At 35.6% G+C, this 18,626-nt stretch overlaps 1 protein-coding gene across 2 annotated transcripts in view; it reads right to left on the bottom strand.

Moving 5' to 3' along the window:
• Positions 1 to 45: 45 nt before the first annotated feature.
• Positions 46 to 18,626, bottom strand: part of VPS50 (VPS50 subunit of EARP/GARPII complex) — a 138,737-nt gene continuing 120,156 nt past the window's right edge. For both annotated transcript variants that reach the window (XM_024130486.3, XM_028490011.2), the window contains 7 exons: positions 17,083 to 17,163; positions 11,206 to 11,354; positions 10,068 to 10,164; positions 8,884 to 9,042; positions 5,128 to 5,249; positions 3,033 to 3,222; positions 46 to 515 (listed from right to left, as the gene is read on the bottom strand). In XM_024130486.3, the coding sequence (XP_023986254.1) occupies positions 396 to 515; positions 3,033 to 3,222; positions 5,128 to 5,249; positions 8,884 to 9,042; positions 10,068 to 10,164; positions 11,206 to 11,354; positions 17,083 to 17,163 (918 nt within the window). In that variant the 3' untranslated portion in view covers positions 46 to 395. The remainder of the gene's footprint in view (positions 516 to 3,032; positions 3,223 to 5,127; positions 5,250 to 8,883; positions 9,043 to 10,067; positions 10,165 to 11,205; positions 11,355 to 17,082; positions 17,164 to 18,626) is intronic.

Raw genomic sequence — 18,626 nt, 5'->3', positions numbered from 1 at the left:
CCTGCATCGGCAGGCGGACTCGCAACCGCTGCGCCACCAGGGAAGCCCCACATATTTTTTTTTTTTTTTTTTTTTTTGTGGTATCTAATCATATATTTATAGTACATTCTTCAGTAAAAGGTGTAACTGTAGTCACATAACAATAGTTATGATGAGGCAATATCATTTCAAGAAAGAAATACAACAAATGAAACTAAAAATTGAAGAGAAGCAAACGGGGCATATAAAAATCATTTGAGAACACCACACAAACTCCAATGTTTTCCACTTTCCAGTTGGAAAGAACATGCACAAAGTTTTCTTAAGACAGTTGTCAGGAGTGCATGAAAAATTGGCTTTCATGTCATGTATGTTGAGAGAAGATCAATGTCATTGAGGAAAAAGGACTGTGTTCATTATCTTTTGGGTCTGTCTATATCATCTATAGCTGAGAGAAGTTTTTGTCTTGCTTTCTTATTGATATGGGATCCCAGGCAAACATTTACCAGATTGGTCAGCTGCTTCGTTGAATACTCCTGCTCGAAAAAAGAAGATTCAAATTTAGTACACTAAAACACATGTATGTGATCAATGCAAAAAACAGGCAGACAGATATTCAGGTCTCTGGATAGTTACTGAGCACTAGAAATCAGTGTAAAGCAGTGGAAACTGAGGTCAAGACATGGAAGACACACTGTTTATAGAGCTGTAATAGTGGGGAATAAGGATACCTATAGTACACACTTGAAACAGGAAGCACTAGAATCTTTTTAATATGGCACATGACATACCAATTAAGATCACACACTATGCTTCTTTCTATGACAGTCTTTGTTATTAGGTTATCAAAATACACTGGCATTTCAAAATTTTAAAATGCCACTAAGTAAGCAGTTTCTAGCACTGTACCTTTTGCAAACATTTTAGGTAAAAGAAAAAAATCTCCAACCACAGAACAACTCTTCTGAGATATAACAAATGAATAAGGTAACAAAGGACAAAAAGTTACTGGTTTTTAAACCCTCGTATTATAATTGGTAGCTAGAAAGTAAAATTTTAAGACTACAGTTGACCCTTGAACAATGTAGGGATTAGGGGTGCTGACCTTCCATGCAGTGGAAAACCTGCACATAATTATAGTTAGCCCTCCTCATCCAAGGTTCCTCTATATTCGAGGATTCAACCGAGGATCATGTAGTACTATAGTATTTACTATTGAAAAGATTTGCATATAAGTGAACCTGTACAGTTCAAATCCATGTTGTTCAAGGGTCAACTATATAAGTATTATTTTACTGTACAAATCAATTTAGTTCCTGAATTTCAGATAAGTTGTTAGGATGAGCATGAATAGGAGCTCATCAGAAAGTTTTACATCTTCATTTGGTTCTGGAGGATGAACAGTAAGAGTTCAGCTCAGGAAAGAGTTGTGTACTATCATCTAATAAGAAAAGAACATGTCTTCACTGGAGGTAACCAATAAAAACAGTGCAATTTCAAAACATGAGAAAGAGTTCATCTTAAAAATTCAGCAAGCTGCTCAGTTTGTGTATCTGATCTCTGAGAGCACCTGTAAACACCTCATAAATTCTCTCAAGTAATCACTCAACATTTAGAAAGTACCACCCAAGCACTGCACTAGACATTGTGGAAAGTTCTCAGAAAACAGGACAATCCAGGCTGCTGGGAAAATGTCACTGTATTACAAATATCAGTTAGTTAAAGCTTTTCCAAAATACGATTACTAAAAATTTTAGTCCACTATATTAAAAGAAGAAACCCTAAAATGGGCATCGTTCTTACATCAAATAATGGACCGCTACGAGCTGTGATTTTTCTCTTCAGCTACTTGTCCTTTTACCCCAAACCCCTTCCTCAGTACCAACCCCAAAGTGTTTACAGCTTACTTTATTAAATGGATTCTAGCAACATCAGCAGTTCATCTGCATCTGGTTTAGCATTTTGGTTCTCAAATGACGGAGGTCAATGGGACAAAAAGTGGTGACATTTTTCTCAATTCTGCAGTATTGATTAAATCACTGAAAATAACATGTACATTTCTACTTTGCTCTCAAAGATCTGAAACTGCCCTACAGTGGGCACATTTACACAAAGTTCAGGCTAATGGTCCAGACTAAAACTCATTTCATTTTTCTAGAGTGTCGAAACTAGAAAGGATGAGCCTGATAAAGTAAATATAAATAATTCCTTACTTCCTTACCCAGTCAAATGAAATAAAAATTTACTTAGTTTTTACCCATGATGTTTGCAGTATTAATAAATGTGAACACTAGAGTTATTGATGGAATAAGATTTGGTGATAAATTTTAACACTTCTCATATTTTCATTAAATCTGTCTTTACATACTGCCTATCTAGACAAATGATATATAATAACAATCATACCGAAAAGCTCCCTGTATTGAGCATTCTCTGGTGATATATGTTGAGTTGAACTGTGTCAAAAAAATTCAGCATCCAAAATAACACTTGCTATAAGTAGTATTTTTCTCTACTTACCTATATATTCACACAAAAGAAAAATAATCTCACCTATACTTAAGGTAAAATCTAATGTAGGATGAGGTTAAATTTAGCTATTTAAATATTAATATACCAGTCATCACTACTACATGTCAGTGTGTTCAGGCCATCATCCATTCATTGTTCAGGGCTACAAGAAGGTTTAAGTTATATAACAGACTTTAGCTTGTGAATCATTTCAGTGTTGCTATATTCAATTTGTCCTGATGTTAACCAATTTCAGCCTTCTCCTACAACACAGCTGCAGGATAAACACAGCTAAAGTTCAGACTCTGGCTGTTTTTCCAGATAATTACTGCTACAGTTCACAAAGTCTCAAAAGGATTTGATTAGGCAAAGGGCATTGCATTAACAGTGTGAATATGGTAAAGAACTGGCATAAGTAGTTCATGCTAAAAAAGCAAATGTTTCTATTTCACCCATATGATTTTGAATTACATAATATACTAGACAAGAACAGCACAACGGATAAGGAATAAAAACTTAATTAACTGTTTCCCAGCTCTCACCCTATGCTCTTTGATCCAGCGTTCCATGTCATTCTCAGTTAGATAGTAGGCTTTAATATAGGTTTCCACAAATTCTTTATCTGGAATCGGTCTAATATCTGTTAGTTTTTCAAGTTTCATTAAAAACTGTTGAAAATCCAATTGCATCAAGGCACGACCCTCATTACTACACTTCTTGACGTTGGCATATCTAGGACACACAAGAATAAAAAAAAACATAAATGATGGGATGGTTAGAAAAAGAAACCTTTAGGTACTTAAACTTTTCTCTAATCCACATTTGGTGAGATTCTATGAGAAAAAAGAGCACATGAGCCTTGAGTCAGAAGGACTGGGTTGCGTTCCAGCCCTGTCACTAAGCAGTCATTTTACCTATCTGGGCCTCAGTTTCCTCATTTGCAAAGCAAAAAGATCAAATAACTTCTAAGGTTTCTTCCTGCTCTACAGACCATAGTTCTGCCTACTCAATTAACATAATTGAACATTGTTTAATCAGTTAATGACACATTTCTTAACATTCTTAAGAATGTTAAACTGGTATTTAACTGGTATTCCAGTTAATCTGGCTGCCAAGAATTATTTATAAAACTAAGCTATGAATATTCCCAAGTAATCTTAGCTTCATAAAACTGTTCAATATTTTAACTACTCAATGCAAAGAAAACAAATGAAATAACTCTCCCGTAAACATTCAGCAAACCTAAGAAACATGTAAGCATATAAGCATAGAAAGTACATACATATTTTTCATAAAAAAAACACTTTATAGACTTATTCTGAGACCCCACACTACTAAAAAACTGTGTTCTAAGGTGGACTAGTAATAAGAATAAATATGTTAACCCTAACAGTACATTTTATTATTCATAAGTCAGTGTCTCATTCCTTCAATCGTACAAACTGTGGAGAATTCAACACTAGGAAATGAGGTACTTCCCCTAAGGAAATCTTCAAGAAAACTAGTTTATATTATTTAAAGTGACCAAGCTTTTTTTTTTTTTAAATAAGAAGTGTTTTATACACAAATATAACATTTGTTATTCACTTTTTACTATTAAATAAATTTGTTAACAGTACAATCCAGTCATGATTGTCGACGGAGAGCCATTTTGGGATTTACAGCACTGCTGGTTTCAACCCTAACCCTAACCCTAACAGACTGGATGGTGTATTATACGAAATGCCAAGGCTGTTGTCAGCTTGTCACCGTCACTTCCACTTTCAAACACATTCTTTTTTATAACAAATAAGAACCAATGAGAAATCAGATAAATGATAGTGTGAAAATTCAACTGATGTGCAATTCTAGATCACTGTGAATGGTCTTTGAAATAGCAGTTTGCTTTCCAGGGATATTTTAAATGTATTACTGATTCTTATTTGTATTCTACATGTTACAGGCAGAGTAAGCATGGTCTCTGAGTAAGTGGGAAAATTACTTTTGATCTGTAAACTCAACATATGAAAGATTGATACGGTTTACAATGATATAATAATGATATTAACAGTGATATAGTGGTTATGAGGACTGATTTTGCCATTAGAAAATGAGGAGTTCGTAAGCCTTCTCTGCATTTAAAAACTGTGTGAACTTGGACAAGTTACTTAACCTCTTTAGCCTTGAGTTTCTGAGGCTAGGCTATCTCTCTGTTGACAAAACGGAGAGAATACTACCACCAAAGAGAGTTTATGTTAGGATTTGGTGATAGAATCCTGTGAAGGGTTTGGTTCAATAAATGACAAATAGCACTCAATGAATGCTATGTATAATCAACACTGTAATAATTGTTATTAGGTAATAATAATTATTACTAGTTTAATTTTCAGATAACCATTAGATGCTGCATTCCTCACTCCTCTACTAGCTGATTCTAAGTCATCAGCAAGAAAAAAAAGTGACACAGTGGCGTTTAAGGTCTCTTTTCTAATTACATTCCAAAGTTAAACCTGAATTACTATGAGACTGTCTGCTATTTATCACTATTTATCACTATCTCTACCTATTCTCTGCATCCATTAGTGATAACATATAATGTTATTCATATATTATGATTTATCACTGAAGAATCAGATAATGCTTTCATGAAAAACTTACCCTTCCACAATTGTTCTATTAGCCAGACGTATACAATGTTCCCAAAGTATATTAGACACGGGCAAGGGTATCCGAACTCTCTTAGAAACTTCATTTAACCTCGTGTTAAACTGCTCAAATTCCTAAGAAGACAAAAATCGTGGCCATATGTGAATATAATTATAATGTTACATTGCTTTCCCATCTTAGAGGCAAAAAAGATTTTAAAACGCTCAGAATGAAATCAAGTAAAATAAAGAGAGATAATGCCAAAGATAATTTGGACTTAGTGTGTTTTTTTAAGTATATCAAATTGAATAAAGCATGTTGTAATACAGAGTACACTACATTTCAGCTCAAAGGAAATGTGTCATTAACTGATTAAACAATGTTCAAGTGTTTCTACACCTCAAATTTTTCTATGACTGTCAGTATGGATTAAAAAGGCTTAATAACTAATATGTCTCTAAAAATATCTTTAAGAAACCCAGATTTTAAAAAAGCGTTTTAATAGCTTTCACCTCAGAGTGAACTATTTGTAATTTGTAGCTGTACTCCTTACAGAGCAATCTGATAAATTATTCTCTTTCCTAAACATTCTTTTAAAGTAAATAAATTATTACATACTGAATGATTGAAAAGTCATGTAATAGTTGTAAATTTTTAGCACCAAAAAAACTCCATAATATACATTATCTCATTACCTATAGAAAAACTGAACATTTTTATTACTTATTAGTACCTTTTGTGATACCACTCTACTAAAAATAAAATATATGTAACTAATTTACACAATTCCAACAGCTACATGAAAGAAGCAGATGGTTCACCCTTCGGTAAATTTATTTCTGATTTCTTTCGACTATTATCATCTAAATATGTTCATTTACAAAAGTAAATACTGTTGATCCTTTCTCGACAATACAGTTCAAATAAATTTAACAAGCCTTAAAATGATATATTTTTCTTTAGTTTCCTAAATAGAGAAACTACACAATGTGTACCAAGTCAAGACTGACATGTGTTCAAATAACACACAGGTGGAAAAAAATCTGATCATCAACAATCAAGCTACCACATGATCGTTGTGTTATCTCTGGCTGCTTCCTAAATCACAATTTTTAAATGATTTTTGACAGTTAACTGCTTTTAATCATTTATGAGAAAGAAGTAGGTCTTCAGTCCACTAAGCTTACTTTTGAAAATCAAAGTAAATAAGTAATTGCTCTTCCTCTTTTTCATTTCATGGATCTAGCAAAACAGTATTTGCTACTGTATTTATGCTTCACTACAGTAAACTCTGCTTTAGATTTCAAGAGTCATAGTTCAATACTTTTCATTAATATTTTAAAGATAAATTTATAGGCTTACTATATGAAATACCATTCTACTCATTGCTAAATCCAATGTTCAGGAATGCTTACTGTTAAATGAATAATAAAACTATTTCATTTTACTTATGATTCTTTTGGGACAGACTCTTTTGCAGACTGCTTTGACCTAAAGGTTTGGACTTGGAAAAGTAACAGAACAAAAGTTATCATAAAAATGGATCTAGCAAAACAGTATTTGCTACTGTATTTATGCTTCACTACAGTAAACTCTGCTTTAGATTTCAAGAGTCATAGTTCAATACTTTTCATTAATATTTTAAAGATAAATTTATAGGCTTACTATATGAAATACCATTCTACTCATTGCTAAATCCAATGTTCAGGAATGCTTACTGTTAAATGAATAATAAAACTATTTCATTTTACTTATGATTCTTTTGGGACAGACTCTTTTGCAGACTGCTTTGACCTAAAGGTTTGGACTTGGAAAAGTAACAGAAGTTATCATAAAAGTTTCTTTTCCTTTTTAAAATAAATTTATTTATTTATTTTTGGCTGCGTTGGGTCTTCTTTGCTGCGCGCAGGCTTTCTCTAGTTGTGGCGAGCGGGGGCTACTCTTTGTTGTGGTGCAAGGGCCTCTCATTGCAGTGGCTTCTCTTGTTGCGGAGCACAGGCTCTAGGCGCACGGGCTTCAGTAGTTGTGGCACGTGGGCTCTAGAGCATAGGCTCAGTAGTTGTGGCACATGTGCTTAGCTGCTCCACGGTGTGTGGGATCTTCCCGGACCAGGGCTCGAACCCGTGTCCCCGGCATTGGCAGGTGGATTCTTAACCACTGCGCCACCAGGGAAGTCCCATAAAAGTTTCTTTATGAGAGAAAGTCTTAAACTGCTGAAACTTGGGTTCAGGTTAATAATCTGAATAACACTGGTTCTTTCTTATAATATTAATGTTTCTTGGAATTAAGAATAATTGAAGCAAGTAGCCTCTTCTAGTATGTATATTCACTGAAGGCAGAAGTCTCTTTTTTCTTGCATCCCCATAAGTACCATAATTAGCATGTCATAAAAAACAGAATCAACTTTTCAAAAACAGAAGGGGTGTGATTTATAAATTATAATTTATAATTATAAATTTATAAATAAATTTATAATTTATAAATTACATGTATCTTTTACATTCCAAATTAAAATTTCCAGCTGAAGTCTCCTAGGTGATCTAGAAATCAAAGTTCTTCCAGGGTGGCAATTATAGAGCATGCTTAGATCTCATGCTAATACCTAGACACTGTTAACTGATCTGGCACCCTTAGTTCCTTGAGTCTGGGGACAGCCCGAAAGTCCTCAATCCAGCCCTCTAGAAAGGTGCCAGACGTCACTGGGAGCTGGCACACCAGCTGAATTCAGCTGCTATCTCTGTTTTGATCTCTGGCTTTGTTTACTGGTTCTCAAGTGTCCCAGCCTATTATTTACTGCCTTGGACTAAGTAGGTAAGAATGTTGGTGTAAATGAGATGAGTCAAGAGCTAAGAAGGGCCAATTTCTTTTCGCTGACAAATATGAAAAGCAAAATTTTTCTGAAAGCTGTTTTCATTTTCTCAGATGCTCTTCCCTCACCTCAGACGTGCACATGGTTCATTTCCTCACTTCCCTCAGGCCTCTCCTCAATTCTCACTTTATCAGAGTCCTTCTCTGACCATAAGTAAATAAATGGTATTCCTCTCCAACCCACACCCTGCCACTCTCTATCCCTCTTCTGCTGGTTATTTTTTCACCAGACTATTCATCACCTGACATATTATATATTAATGTATCTCTTTATTGCTGTCCCTGCACTGGCATATAAATTCCTTGATGGCACATAAGTTCCTTAACTCACATCTATATTGCCAGCACCAAGATCAGTACATGGCATATGTCAGGTGACTTATAAATATCTCTTGATGCATAAATGAAAAAAAATTACCACAATTCTTTCCAGAAAACTTATAAATGTTAAGTCATTGAACACAAAGGTGTCTGCATGACACATTGCAAAAGTAATGTGATTTCTGGAAAAAAAACTTTAGAATAATCAGGGGTGTAGTCTCTTGCTAATGAATATACACAACTCTAGAAATATCTTCTAATTAAACAGAAATATCCTCTTGTCACTACAGTCATGGCCATTGAGATTACATAATATGAAGCCAGCTAAGACACACTAATCAGACTTTAACTCAAAATGGGATATTACTGAGCAAAAACAAAAAATCTACAAAGTATTCTTGGGTCTAAAAGAACACAAAATTTGGAAAGAAATCCTAATCCAACTCAGGGACTTTAATATCACAAGAATGCTAGAATGTGGTACAAACTATAATCTCACAATTTTGGAGCTATTGCAATTACAGGAATAATTCCCTTAGTAGAATTATCTTTAACAGAGATGTTTCCCAGAATACTTGCCTTTAACAGTGCATCTACATATACGTTGTGCTGTGACATAATTTCTTTTACATCCCATTTCACATTAGCCATTAGGAGCAGCATCTGTTCATAATCAATGGCTTTACCAGCTACAATCCAGTAAATTGGTTTGCGTAGTTCACTGGCTGTTGAGACAGTCTGAAATAAATTTCACAGAAATGAAACCACATATTTTCTAAAAGTATCAAATTTCTAAAATATATTTTGTTCCTGTTTCTAGTACACATATCTGAAAATAAAACACTATACAATTGGAGACTTAAACTATGAAAATACTTTAACTCGTGGGCAAAGGTCTTACTCAAAACATAATTTTGAGATATTCAACAAACTTGAGGCCACTGACAATTCAACTACAAAACTACAGATTTTTTCACTTCTCTCCATTTCCATTTCCACTTCCACACTGCACCTCAAGATCCCATCATCTCTCATCCACATTAGTCTAAAAGTCTTCAAACCAGTCTCCTGCCTCTACGTTTGCCACCTGAGGTCCATTCTTCACACTTCCCCCAAAGTGCTTTCTAAAACACACACCTCACCATGCTACTCACCACCTCTTTCAAAACCTCCAGTAGCTTCCCAGTACCCTTGGAACAAAGTCCAGCTCCTGGCTGGGAGCACTGTATGTCATGTGACTTCTGCTTAATCACTCCGGCCATCTTTCTCATCACTGGCCCTCTTCCCCGCTCTGGGAATTTGAATTTTCCTTAGCTGCTCACACACACCGTGCTCTCTCATCTGTAGGTCTTCATATAAGCCACTACCTTAGTCAAAATATACTCCTCTCACCCTCTTTCTCTCTGGTCCAGTTTAAACAACACTTCCTCAAGACAGCCGTTCTAGATAACCACCCCCAACCATACCCCCTTCTCCACCTCCAGTCAAGGTTAAATACCCTGCCACTGTTTCTTTCCCTTAACTATACTTTAGTGTAATATAGTTTTAATTGGCTCTTTCTCTTACTAGACTAAAAGTTATATGAGGTGCTCAATAAGTTTTTATTTAATATAGGAATTCATGAATGAATAAACAAATATTCTAATCCACCTCTCCTGATGTTGAGAGACTGACCACTAGTTAAAAAAAAAAAAAATAACCTAAATAACATGTGACAGTCCTATCTTGCTCACAGTTGAAATGATATATAAGACATGTCTGACCTGAGAATAAAACTGCTGAAGAAAGGGTTTTTTGACTGCAGGCATCACAGCATCCAGATGTGGCTGAAGGAACTCAAACTGTTCAGCCAAGAATACCCTAAAGGGAATAAATAGTCCACCATGTAAACAAAACACAGTATTTAGAGCTTGTCAATATTTTTTGTGTAACTAATCTTTAAGATCTCTGAGCAAAAGTTTAACAATTAAAATTATTTTCCATTTTAAAGAACTACCTTGCACTGCCACTTGACACACTCATTTACAATTCACACAAAAATTAATGCTGAGTTATCACTGAACGTGAGCTGATGTGAAAGAAGGATGACTTCAAAGGAGCTAATCTGGTTACCACAAGGTGTACAGTTATGCTGCTTTGCATGTAAGATATGAGCACAGATAACACAAAAGATTGAAGAAAGAATACAACAGTATTTTTAGAAGGATTTCCCATGTAAGTACATACAACAGACCCATGAATTCACAGATTTAACACCTGATACTTTTCAGAAATAACCCAAACATTCATAACTGGAAATAAAGTGGAACTTGGCTGAGACATAGACATGAACTTCACATGCATACACGAGACATACACGTGCATGAATCATTATCATTCAGCTGAAGACTGCTGGTAGTCATACTGTTTTTCACTACTTTTTGTTATATACAAAAACTCTTAAATTATACTGGACCATATTTTATGGAAGAAGTTATAAGCTCTCATTTTATTAAAGACCTTGGGGATTTATAAAGGTCAGGATGCACTCCTGCTGATGTCAAGGGTCGGCTACACTTAACACTAAACTGACAATGCAACTACAGTTTCTCTAGAATCATAATTCAATGGGAAACTATAAAGTACTATACTATAACATGCTTTTCTAAAGTCTTACTTAAAGCAAGGATCATGCTGCTAAAGAAACTTAAAAGATTACCCTCCTTCCATTTATACACCTGAAAATCAACCATGCAATTTTAAAAACTGATTGGTAATCTATTTTAGGATATACTTCTCAGAAATATTGAGTAATTTAAGGAATATTTAGAAGTGGGAAATGCATACAGCTAGAATACAGTGCTTACTTTTATAATCTTTCTTAAATATTTAATGGCAAAGCAACTGTTTTTAACAACTTACAGGGATTCTGTGGCTACCACTCTTTCCGCCAACCCATACAATGTATCCCCAAATGTCAGAACCACTAGGTGACTGAGGTGGGGGCTCGGTACCTTCTCCTTTCTCTCTTCTGCTGCTGTGAGCGTGGCAGTAGGATCAGCTGAAACTTCCTGAAAATATAACACACACATACACACACAGCCTGAAATAGCAAATCTAATAGCAATAACCCATGTGATTTTACAAAACTGGAGCTATAATTAAAATGCTCTCAGGCATACGTTAATTACACTTAGTTTCAGTTCTTTTTTTCCTCCTTTAACATTTTTTAACTACTAGAACTTTCCTTTTTATACTAAGTGAAAATGATCCAACTCCATATGCTATTATCTGTGCATGACCTAAAATTGGCCAACACAAGGAATCTTTATGAATTGACAAATATTTCACAGAGACAATAGTGAGATGCCCTTCAAGAACTTGTAAACGAGGAAGAACAGACTGCCTCTCCAGGACCAGGCTGGTAAAATCCAAAATTACGGTGTGATTAACCATTTTACACCTAAACCTTAATCAAGGTAACTTTGGTATAATCCCAAGAAGGCAGGACTAAAATGTAGTTCTAAACTGAAACAGAAGCAACTGTATTGTATATCTCTAGGGATAGATTACTGACTTGAAGGAAGATGGTAAATGGAAATAAAAGAAAGGATGTACAAAGAGTAGAGTGGGCTGAGCCTTAATAGATCCTCAAAGAAAATTACAGAACAAAAACTGAACACAAACAAATCTAGAAGTGTACAAAATGTAAATCTAGATCACTTTTTTTTTTTTTTTTTGCGGTGCACAGGCTCCGGACGCGCAGGCTCAGCGGCCATGGCTCACGGGCCCAGCCGCTCTGTGGCATGTGGGATCTTCCCGGACTGGGGCACGAACCTGTGTCCCCTGCATCGGCAGGCGGACTCTCAACCACTGCGCCACCAGGGAAGCCCTAGATCACTTTTTAAATCAATTACATAATCACAAATCTCTAACATTTGCCTTACGAATAAAAGAGACATCAAATGCATAGGACTCTGGGATTATAACAGGTTTATAAATTTTGCAAAATGGAAATAATATATTATAAAACCTTTCAAGTTAGAAAATGGTTTTATTCTTGTTTAGTTCTTCTTTATATCCTATATTCTACTAAAGGTATTGTCACTCTTCAATCTCTAATTACTCATTAGCATTTAAAAGTTATTTTGGGAACAACTGTGCTTTCTCTAAGGAGAATCAGGATAAGGGAACTATGCAAGTTAATCAATGTCACAGCTCCACTATTTATTTCCTTCTACTAAAAAGGAAAATAATCACCCCACTACTGCCAAAAAAAACAACAACAACACACAAATCACAAAATTACATACGGTTTGGTACCAATTGGGTGCCTGTGCTATTTAATTTAATTCTGGTGGCTATTTATTTAATACTTTATTATTATTATTATTATTAAGATTTATTTATTTATTTGGCTGTGCCAGGTCTTAGTTGCAGCACACAGGATCTTTGTTGCAGCATGTGGGATCTAGTTCCCTGACCAGGGATCGAACCCAGGCCCCCTGCATTGGAAGCGTGGAATCTTAACCACTGGACCACCAGGGAAGTCCCTGGGGGGCTATTTAATCACCATCTACCAGACTGTCCAAGTGATGGACCTTAGAATCATTCTTGACCGCCCCCTCTTCCTTTGCATCTCCATCATGCCTAAACAGACACCTCTCTTGTTTGTTTCTACCTCACGTCATTACTTCAGTAATACCTAGGTGATCTTTCTAAAATGGAGATGTGATCATATCACTCCGTAATTTAAAAGTCTCAACTGATGATCCCTTCCTTACAGAAAAAAAGCCTAAACTTGTTGCCACGATATTACTCCTTTACAAACAGCTACCTTGCCAGTCTCCTTTCAAGATAATCTTTACACCCCTAAGGTCTAGTCACACTGGACTGCTTACTACACTTGTCCTGACACTCCTGTCTTACCAGCTTTCTTCTCCTTGCCTGCCTGGCTCTTACCTCAGTTTTTAAGTATAAACTCATATTCACCTCCTTTCTATAACTTTCTCAGTCTCCCAAGAAAAATAACTATCTTACTTGTGTTAATATTGCCTATACATATACATATACCTGTATGTGGCATACAGCATACTTTATCAGTTGTTGTTTTCTAACTCTCCTACCTCATTGTGAGTTCTTGGGTGGTAGGGACCAATTTCACCCTCTTTGTACCTTAAGTCCTTGGCATGCCTGTTGACATGGCAGGCCCTCTGTTAGTTTCATTGATGGAGATGATGATAAGAATCTTCTCTTCCTCTCCTATTATCCTCTTTCAAGCCCATTCCAACCAGGTTTTTGTCTGCTTCACTCCAAAGAAAGAGTAATAAGCAAGGTCTCCACCGGCCTCCTTATGGCCAAATCCAACAGCCAACTCTGAATATTACCCCTGACCTTTAAACACTGGAGTGCCCCAGGGTTCAGTCCTGAGACTTCTCTGACTTACATTCTACTCCCTACATGATTTCATCCGGTCTCACAGTTTTAAATGCCATCCACATGCCAACAGCTCAAAATTTATATACTTGCCCTGACCCCTCTTCTGACCTCTAGCACATTTAACATATCTGAAACTGAACTCTTGATGTCCTCTTCAAATGTGTCCTCCTAAAAGTCTTATCCATCCCCATTAATGGCACCTCCACTCTCCAGAAGTTAGGTGCCATCCTTGACTCTTCTCAGTGTCACACTCCTCTTATAATCCATCAACAAATCTTAATGTGTCTACCTTCAAAACAGATCCATTTAGGGAAATACACTTGAAGAGAGCAAGAAAGTCCCAAAATGTCAAGCTGACATAAATAAATGGTATGTGCTTATTGCACACTTAAATGGAAAAGCTCCTAAACAGGATCCATGTTTCAGCTTATACCAGTATAGTAAGGAAAGGATATACAACTCTTTGAAGACTTTTAAAAAATGAAACCTTAATCAATCTTTACTCTCACAGTGAAAGTTATATTTTTAGCCTTTCCTGCCAGTAATGTACTAACTAACACAAAGAAAATTAATATTTATGGACTTTTCTGGATCAATTGAAAATACATTTTTATTATCAAAGATTCAAAGTTGGCCACAGGTCTTAAACAGTTTAGCATCACCAGGTAGATAACTAAAAATTCACATTTCGGTTACCATTACCACCTACACCAGCTTCCTTTCCTGCTTGTCCACTATTAGACAATTTTTCTTAGACTTTTATTTCATGTGTCAAAAAATTTTCTTAGTTTACAGTGAATTTATATGATAAACAATTTCAGGTGGCATTTTAAAGAACATAATGATTCCATTTTGCCTTTTACAGCTTAAAGAGAAGCAAAACTTAGAAGATATATATGGAGAAAATAAAATTACCAAAAAAGTGCTTATTAAAGTTTTAACTAACACATAGGAGAAATATAAGGAAAAATACTACCTCCATCCAGTGGTTCCAGATTAGGCTATAAATTATTTTAATAGCCAAAGAATGTACTGAATAGCAAGAAACCAATTAATGTTCTCTGCCAATGTAGATGCAAATTAATGAAGAAAATTTATATACCAGCTTATGAAAACCTGAGATCAAGGTCTAGTAAATGACAAATATATTTTTTAAAATAATAAAACGATGCTTATCAGTATGCGTAATAACTTAACACGTAAAACATTGGAAATTTTCAGAAAAACTTCTACTGTATTGTTGTAGAGTCTTATCCATCAGAGGAGTGGGGACTGTGGAGAGGCTCTTTCAAAGGTCAGTGCTCCTTACAAACTGACAGAGGAACAACGGCTCACAGAGTCTTCTGATCCAAGGTGCAGTCTTTGATTTAGGAGATGCTAAGAATAAGGTCTTTAAAAAAAGATATTTTTAAAAGACAAGGTGGCAAAGAAAAAAAGAGGCACATCTATCAATTTATGGGGGAGGGGTGTGTAGCTAGCTGGTTTTTAAAAAATGCATTTCTAAAATTGACTATTACACCAATTCAGGAAAAAACTTATCCAATGAGCAAAGAACTGGTCTGACAGATGCTACAGATACATTGTTATCGTTAGATGGGTGACAGCTTGTCTTAAATAACAGCTAGTTTGGTCCCATTGTTTAGTGGGTCATGCTATTTCATTGCACACTGTATGGCAGCATTAAATCCACAGCTTAAGGGTCAGATCTGGAACTGTGGTTTGACAATAGTAAGCTAGTAACTAGCAGAGCTGGCAGAGAAACGCTAGAGTGAATGATTCTAGTGGTATATTTCACTCTTGAGGCATTCAGCCAGAAACAAGAAAAACTTCAGCTGTGGACGAAGATCTGGAAAACAAGATCTTCAGGTCAAGGTTATACTAAGTATCAAACAAGGAGAAGCAAAATCAAAACAGATAACTGCCAATGGGACTGAAAGCCGATGATGGATTTTACACAACAAAGACCAAAAATGAAGAAAGAAAAAAGAAAAGGAAATAGATGGCTGTGTCAAAAAGGAGCCTTGACTCTGAAAACAAAGATAAGGATTAACTGGACAAGAAAACAAGCCAGGTTAATCCAGGAGACACCAAACTCAAGGATTTGAGTTTATTCATTTACTCTATAAACATTTATTGAAGAGATGTTATGTGTCAAGGTAAGTGCTAGGACTATGAACATATATTAAAAAAATATGTGCTGGGCAAAAAGATCTCCAAATTTTAAGGGGGGTGGATGAGATGGATACAGGTTATTTCCTCTGTGTAAACAGTGCTCACCTGAAATATCTGCATACGCCTCTCTCACTTTATTCATATCTCTGCTTAAAGATCACTGTCCCATCACTCTGCTTCATCTTCTTCTTGGCACTGATCAGTATCTGACACTCATACATTTATCTGTCTCTCTGCCCCAATAAGGTTCAAGTTCCAAGAAGACGAGAATTACCTCTTTTGTTCACTGATGACTTTCCAGGCCTACAATGCCTGGCATATAATAATTATTCCAAGCAAGTATTTCTTAAAAGAATGAATGATTACATTGCTTTATAAAAACTTAAATAACAGAAGTATGCTCATAATATAGAGCTTATGAGAAAAGAGGAAAGTGATTGCTTATTTGGGTAAGTGACGTTATAAAGGAAAATTCATAGATGCAGAGAAATGCACCGAATAACAAAAGTCTCTGGCTATAGTGACCAAGCATAAGAAAAAATTTTTTTTTATTTTAACTGCTTATGTTGGCTTAAACACTATAGAGGATCAGCCCTGTTTTACTACCTAACCCAGCTTTTTAAAACATGCATTTCATCACATGACACTGTTAAGAATCCAGACACCCTACTGCATAGCCGACTAAACCTAAACTTCTCAAATGTTAAAGCCATTTATAAAGTCGTCCTAAACACTCTTTGCAACACAACTCTTTGGCATAAACTGATGCCCCATCACAAAAATCTGCCAAAATTTGGGCCAGGCTTGCTCCCACCTCAAGGCCCTTGCTCAGCCTCTGAACCTTAACTTGAATGCCGTTCTTTCTCCTCTTCCCCACTGATCCCATGCCTACTCTTCAAAGTCAAGCAGAAGTCTCACTTCTTCCTTCAGTCATTCTCTGACAGTAATTTTGAACATAAACCTTTCTTTTCTTTGAACTTGTACTGCATGTAGAGCCAATATCATATTCTTTCGTGTATACCAGCTTTCTCTCTCCATCAGACTATAAGAAACCTCCATTTTACTTACTGCATGCCATTAATGTTCTAGGGACACAGGAACTCAATGTACATACAGAAATACACTTACATGTAGTTGATTAGATCGCCAATTTCTATTTTAAATAACCTAAAAGAATTGATTACTTACCAGATCAATGAGGCTTTCTTGTATTCTGTTTAGAGTTGTTCTTAGTCTACTACTGCTAAGACCTAGTCCCGTGGATTCCAACTGAAAAAGAAAATGAGAGGCATGTTAAATTGCTGTGGAGATAACCCTGCAAATGTTGTAACTTCAAATTAGTGAAAAGTAAGTATGTGGTGAGTTTTCACTCAGATACTTAGCATTCAGAGGGTTTCCAAATTGTATTTAAAAAAACCAAAACATCAAAGACAGAAATCAAATCTTAACCCTCAAAGGAACAAGAGAGCTATTTACACATGTGTATTTACAGGTCACACTAACATATATCAATCTAATGGATTTATCAGGAGAGAGTTCACCGGAATTTCTTTCCCACAAGTTATTATTTTTAATTGCAAAGCTTAAGATTTTTAGGTACTTAAAGAACCCAAGGATAGGAAGGGCCACACTGATACAGAAAAAACAAAACAGAGATGATACATACTTTCAATATCAAGAATGAGAGCATGGATAACACTACAGATCTAATGCTGAAACACCAGAAGGGAATATTACAGTATCAGAAATGAATGAAGTAACAACACTACTGATTACACAGATGCCAAAAGGGAATATTATGAATAATCTTATGCCAATAAATTTACCAAACCAGATGAAACAGACAAATTCCTTGACAAGCTCATATTATAAAAATTGACCTAAGAAGAAAGAGAAAACTTTAGCAGCTCTTTATTAAATTTCATTTAATAAAAACCTTCAGAAAGTACTAGTCCTACATAGACTCTCAGAAAGAAGAAAAGAGAATGTTTCCCAATTGTTTTATTGTTTTACTAATATTACTCTGATTCCTAAACCAAACAAAGATACCACAGAAAACGTAACTACAGACTCCTAAACTTTATGGACACAATTTTTTAAAATCCTTAAAATATTAGCAAACTGATTCATGACCAAGTGGTATTTGTCTTGGGAATGCAAGACTGGTTTAACAGCCTAAAATCCTACTTTGAAGTTAACCAATGTATTTCACCATATTAATATATTTCTTTAGGAAAGAAAGTTATGATTGTTTAAATAGATTCAGAAAAAGCCATTTGACTAAATTTATCTTTCATGATACAAATTCAGAAAAATTCAGTAACAGAGGAGAGTTTCTTCAACATGACTACAGGCATCTATAAAATAGCTAGCATCATACTCAATGGTGAAAGGCTCAATGCTTTCTATCCAGGATAGATGAAGGTGGAGGGAACAAGATGAGGATGTCAACTCTCACCACTTTTTTTTCTTGAGAGGTAAAACCTTTGATTTCAAATCATTTTTTTTTAATAACACCTCTATTGGAGTATAATTGCTTTACAACGGTGTGTTAGTCTCTGCTGCATAACGAAGTGAATCAGCTATACATATACATATATCCCCATATCTCCTCCCTCTTGCGTCTCCCTCCCACCCTCCCTATCCCATCCCTCTAGGTGGTCAAAAAGCACTGAGCTGATCTCCCTGTGCTATGCGGCTGCTTCCCACTAGCTATCTATTTTACATCTGGT

Source organism: Physeter macrocephalus, chromosome 5 (genome assembly GCF_002837175.3).
Source record: "Physeter macrocephalus isolate SW-GA chromosome 5, ASM283717v5, whole genome shotgun sequence".
Lineage (NCBI taxonomy): Eukaryota > Metazoa > Chordata > Mammalia > Artiodactyla > Physeteridae > Physeter > Physeter macrocephalus.
Note: the sequence above shows the minus strand (reverse complement) of the source record. Positions and strands in the feature narration are given on the sequence as shown.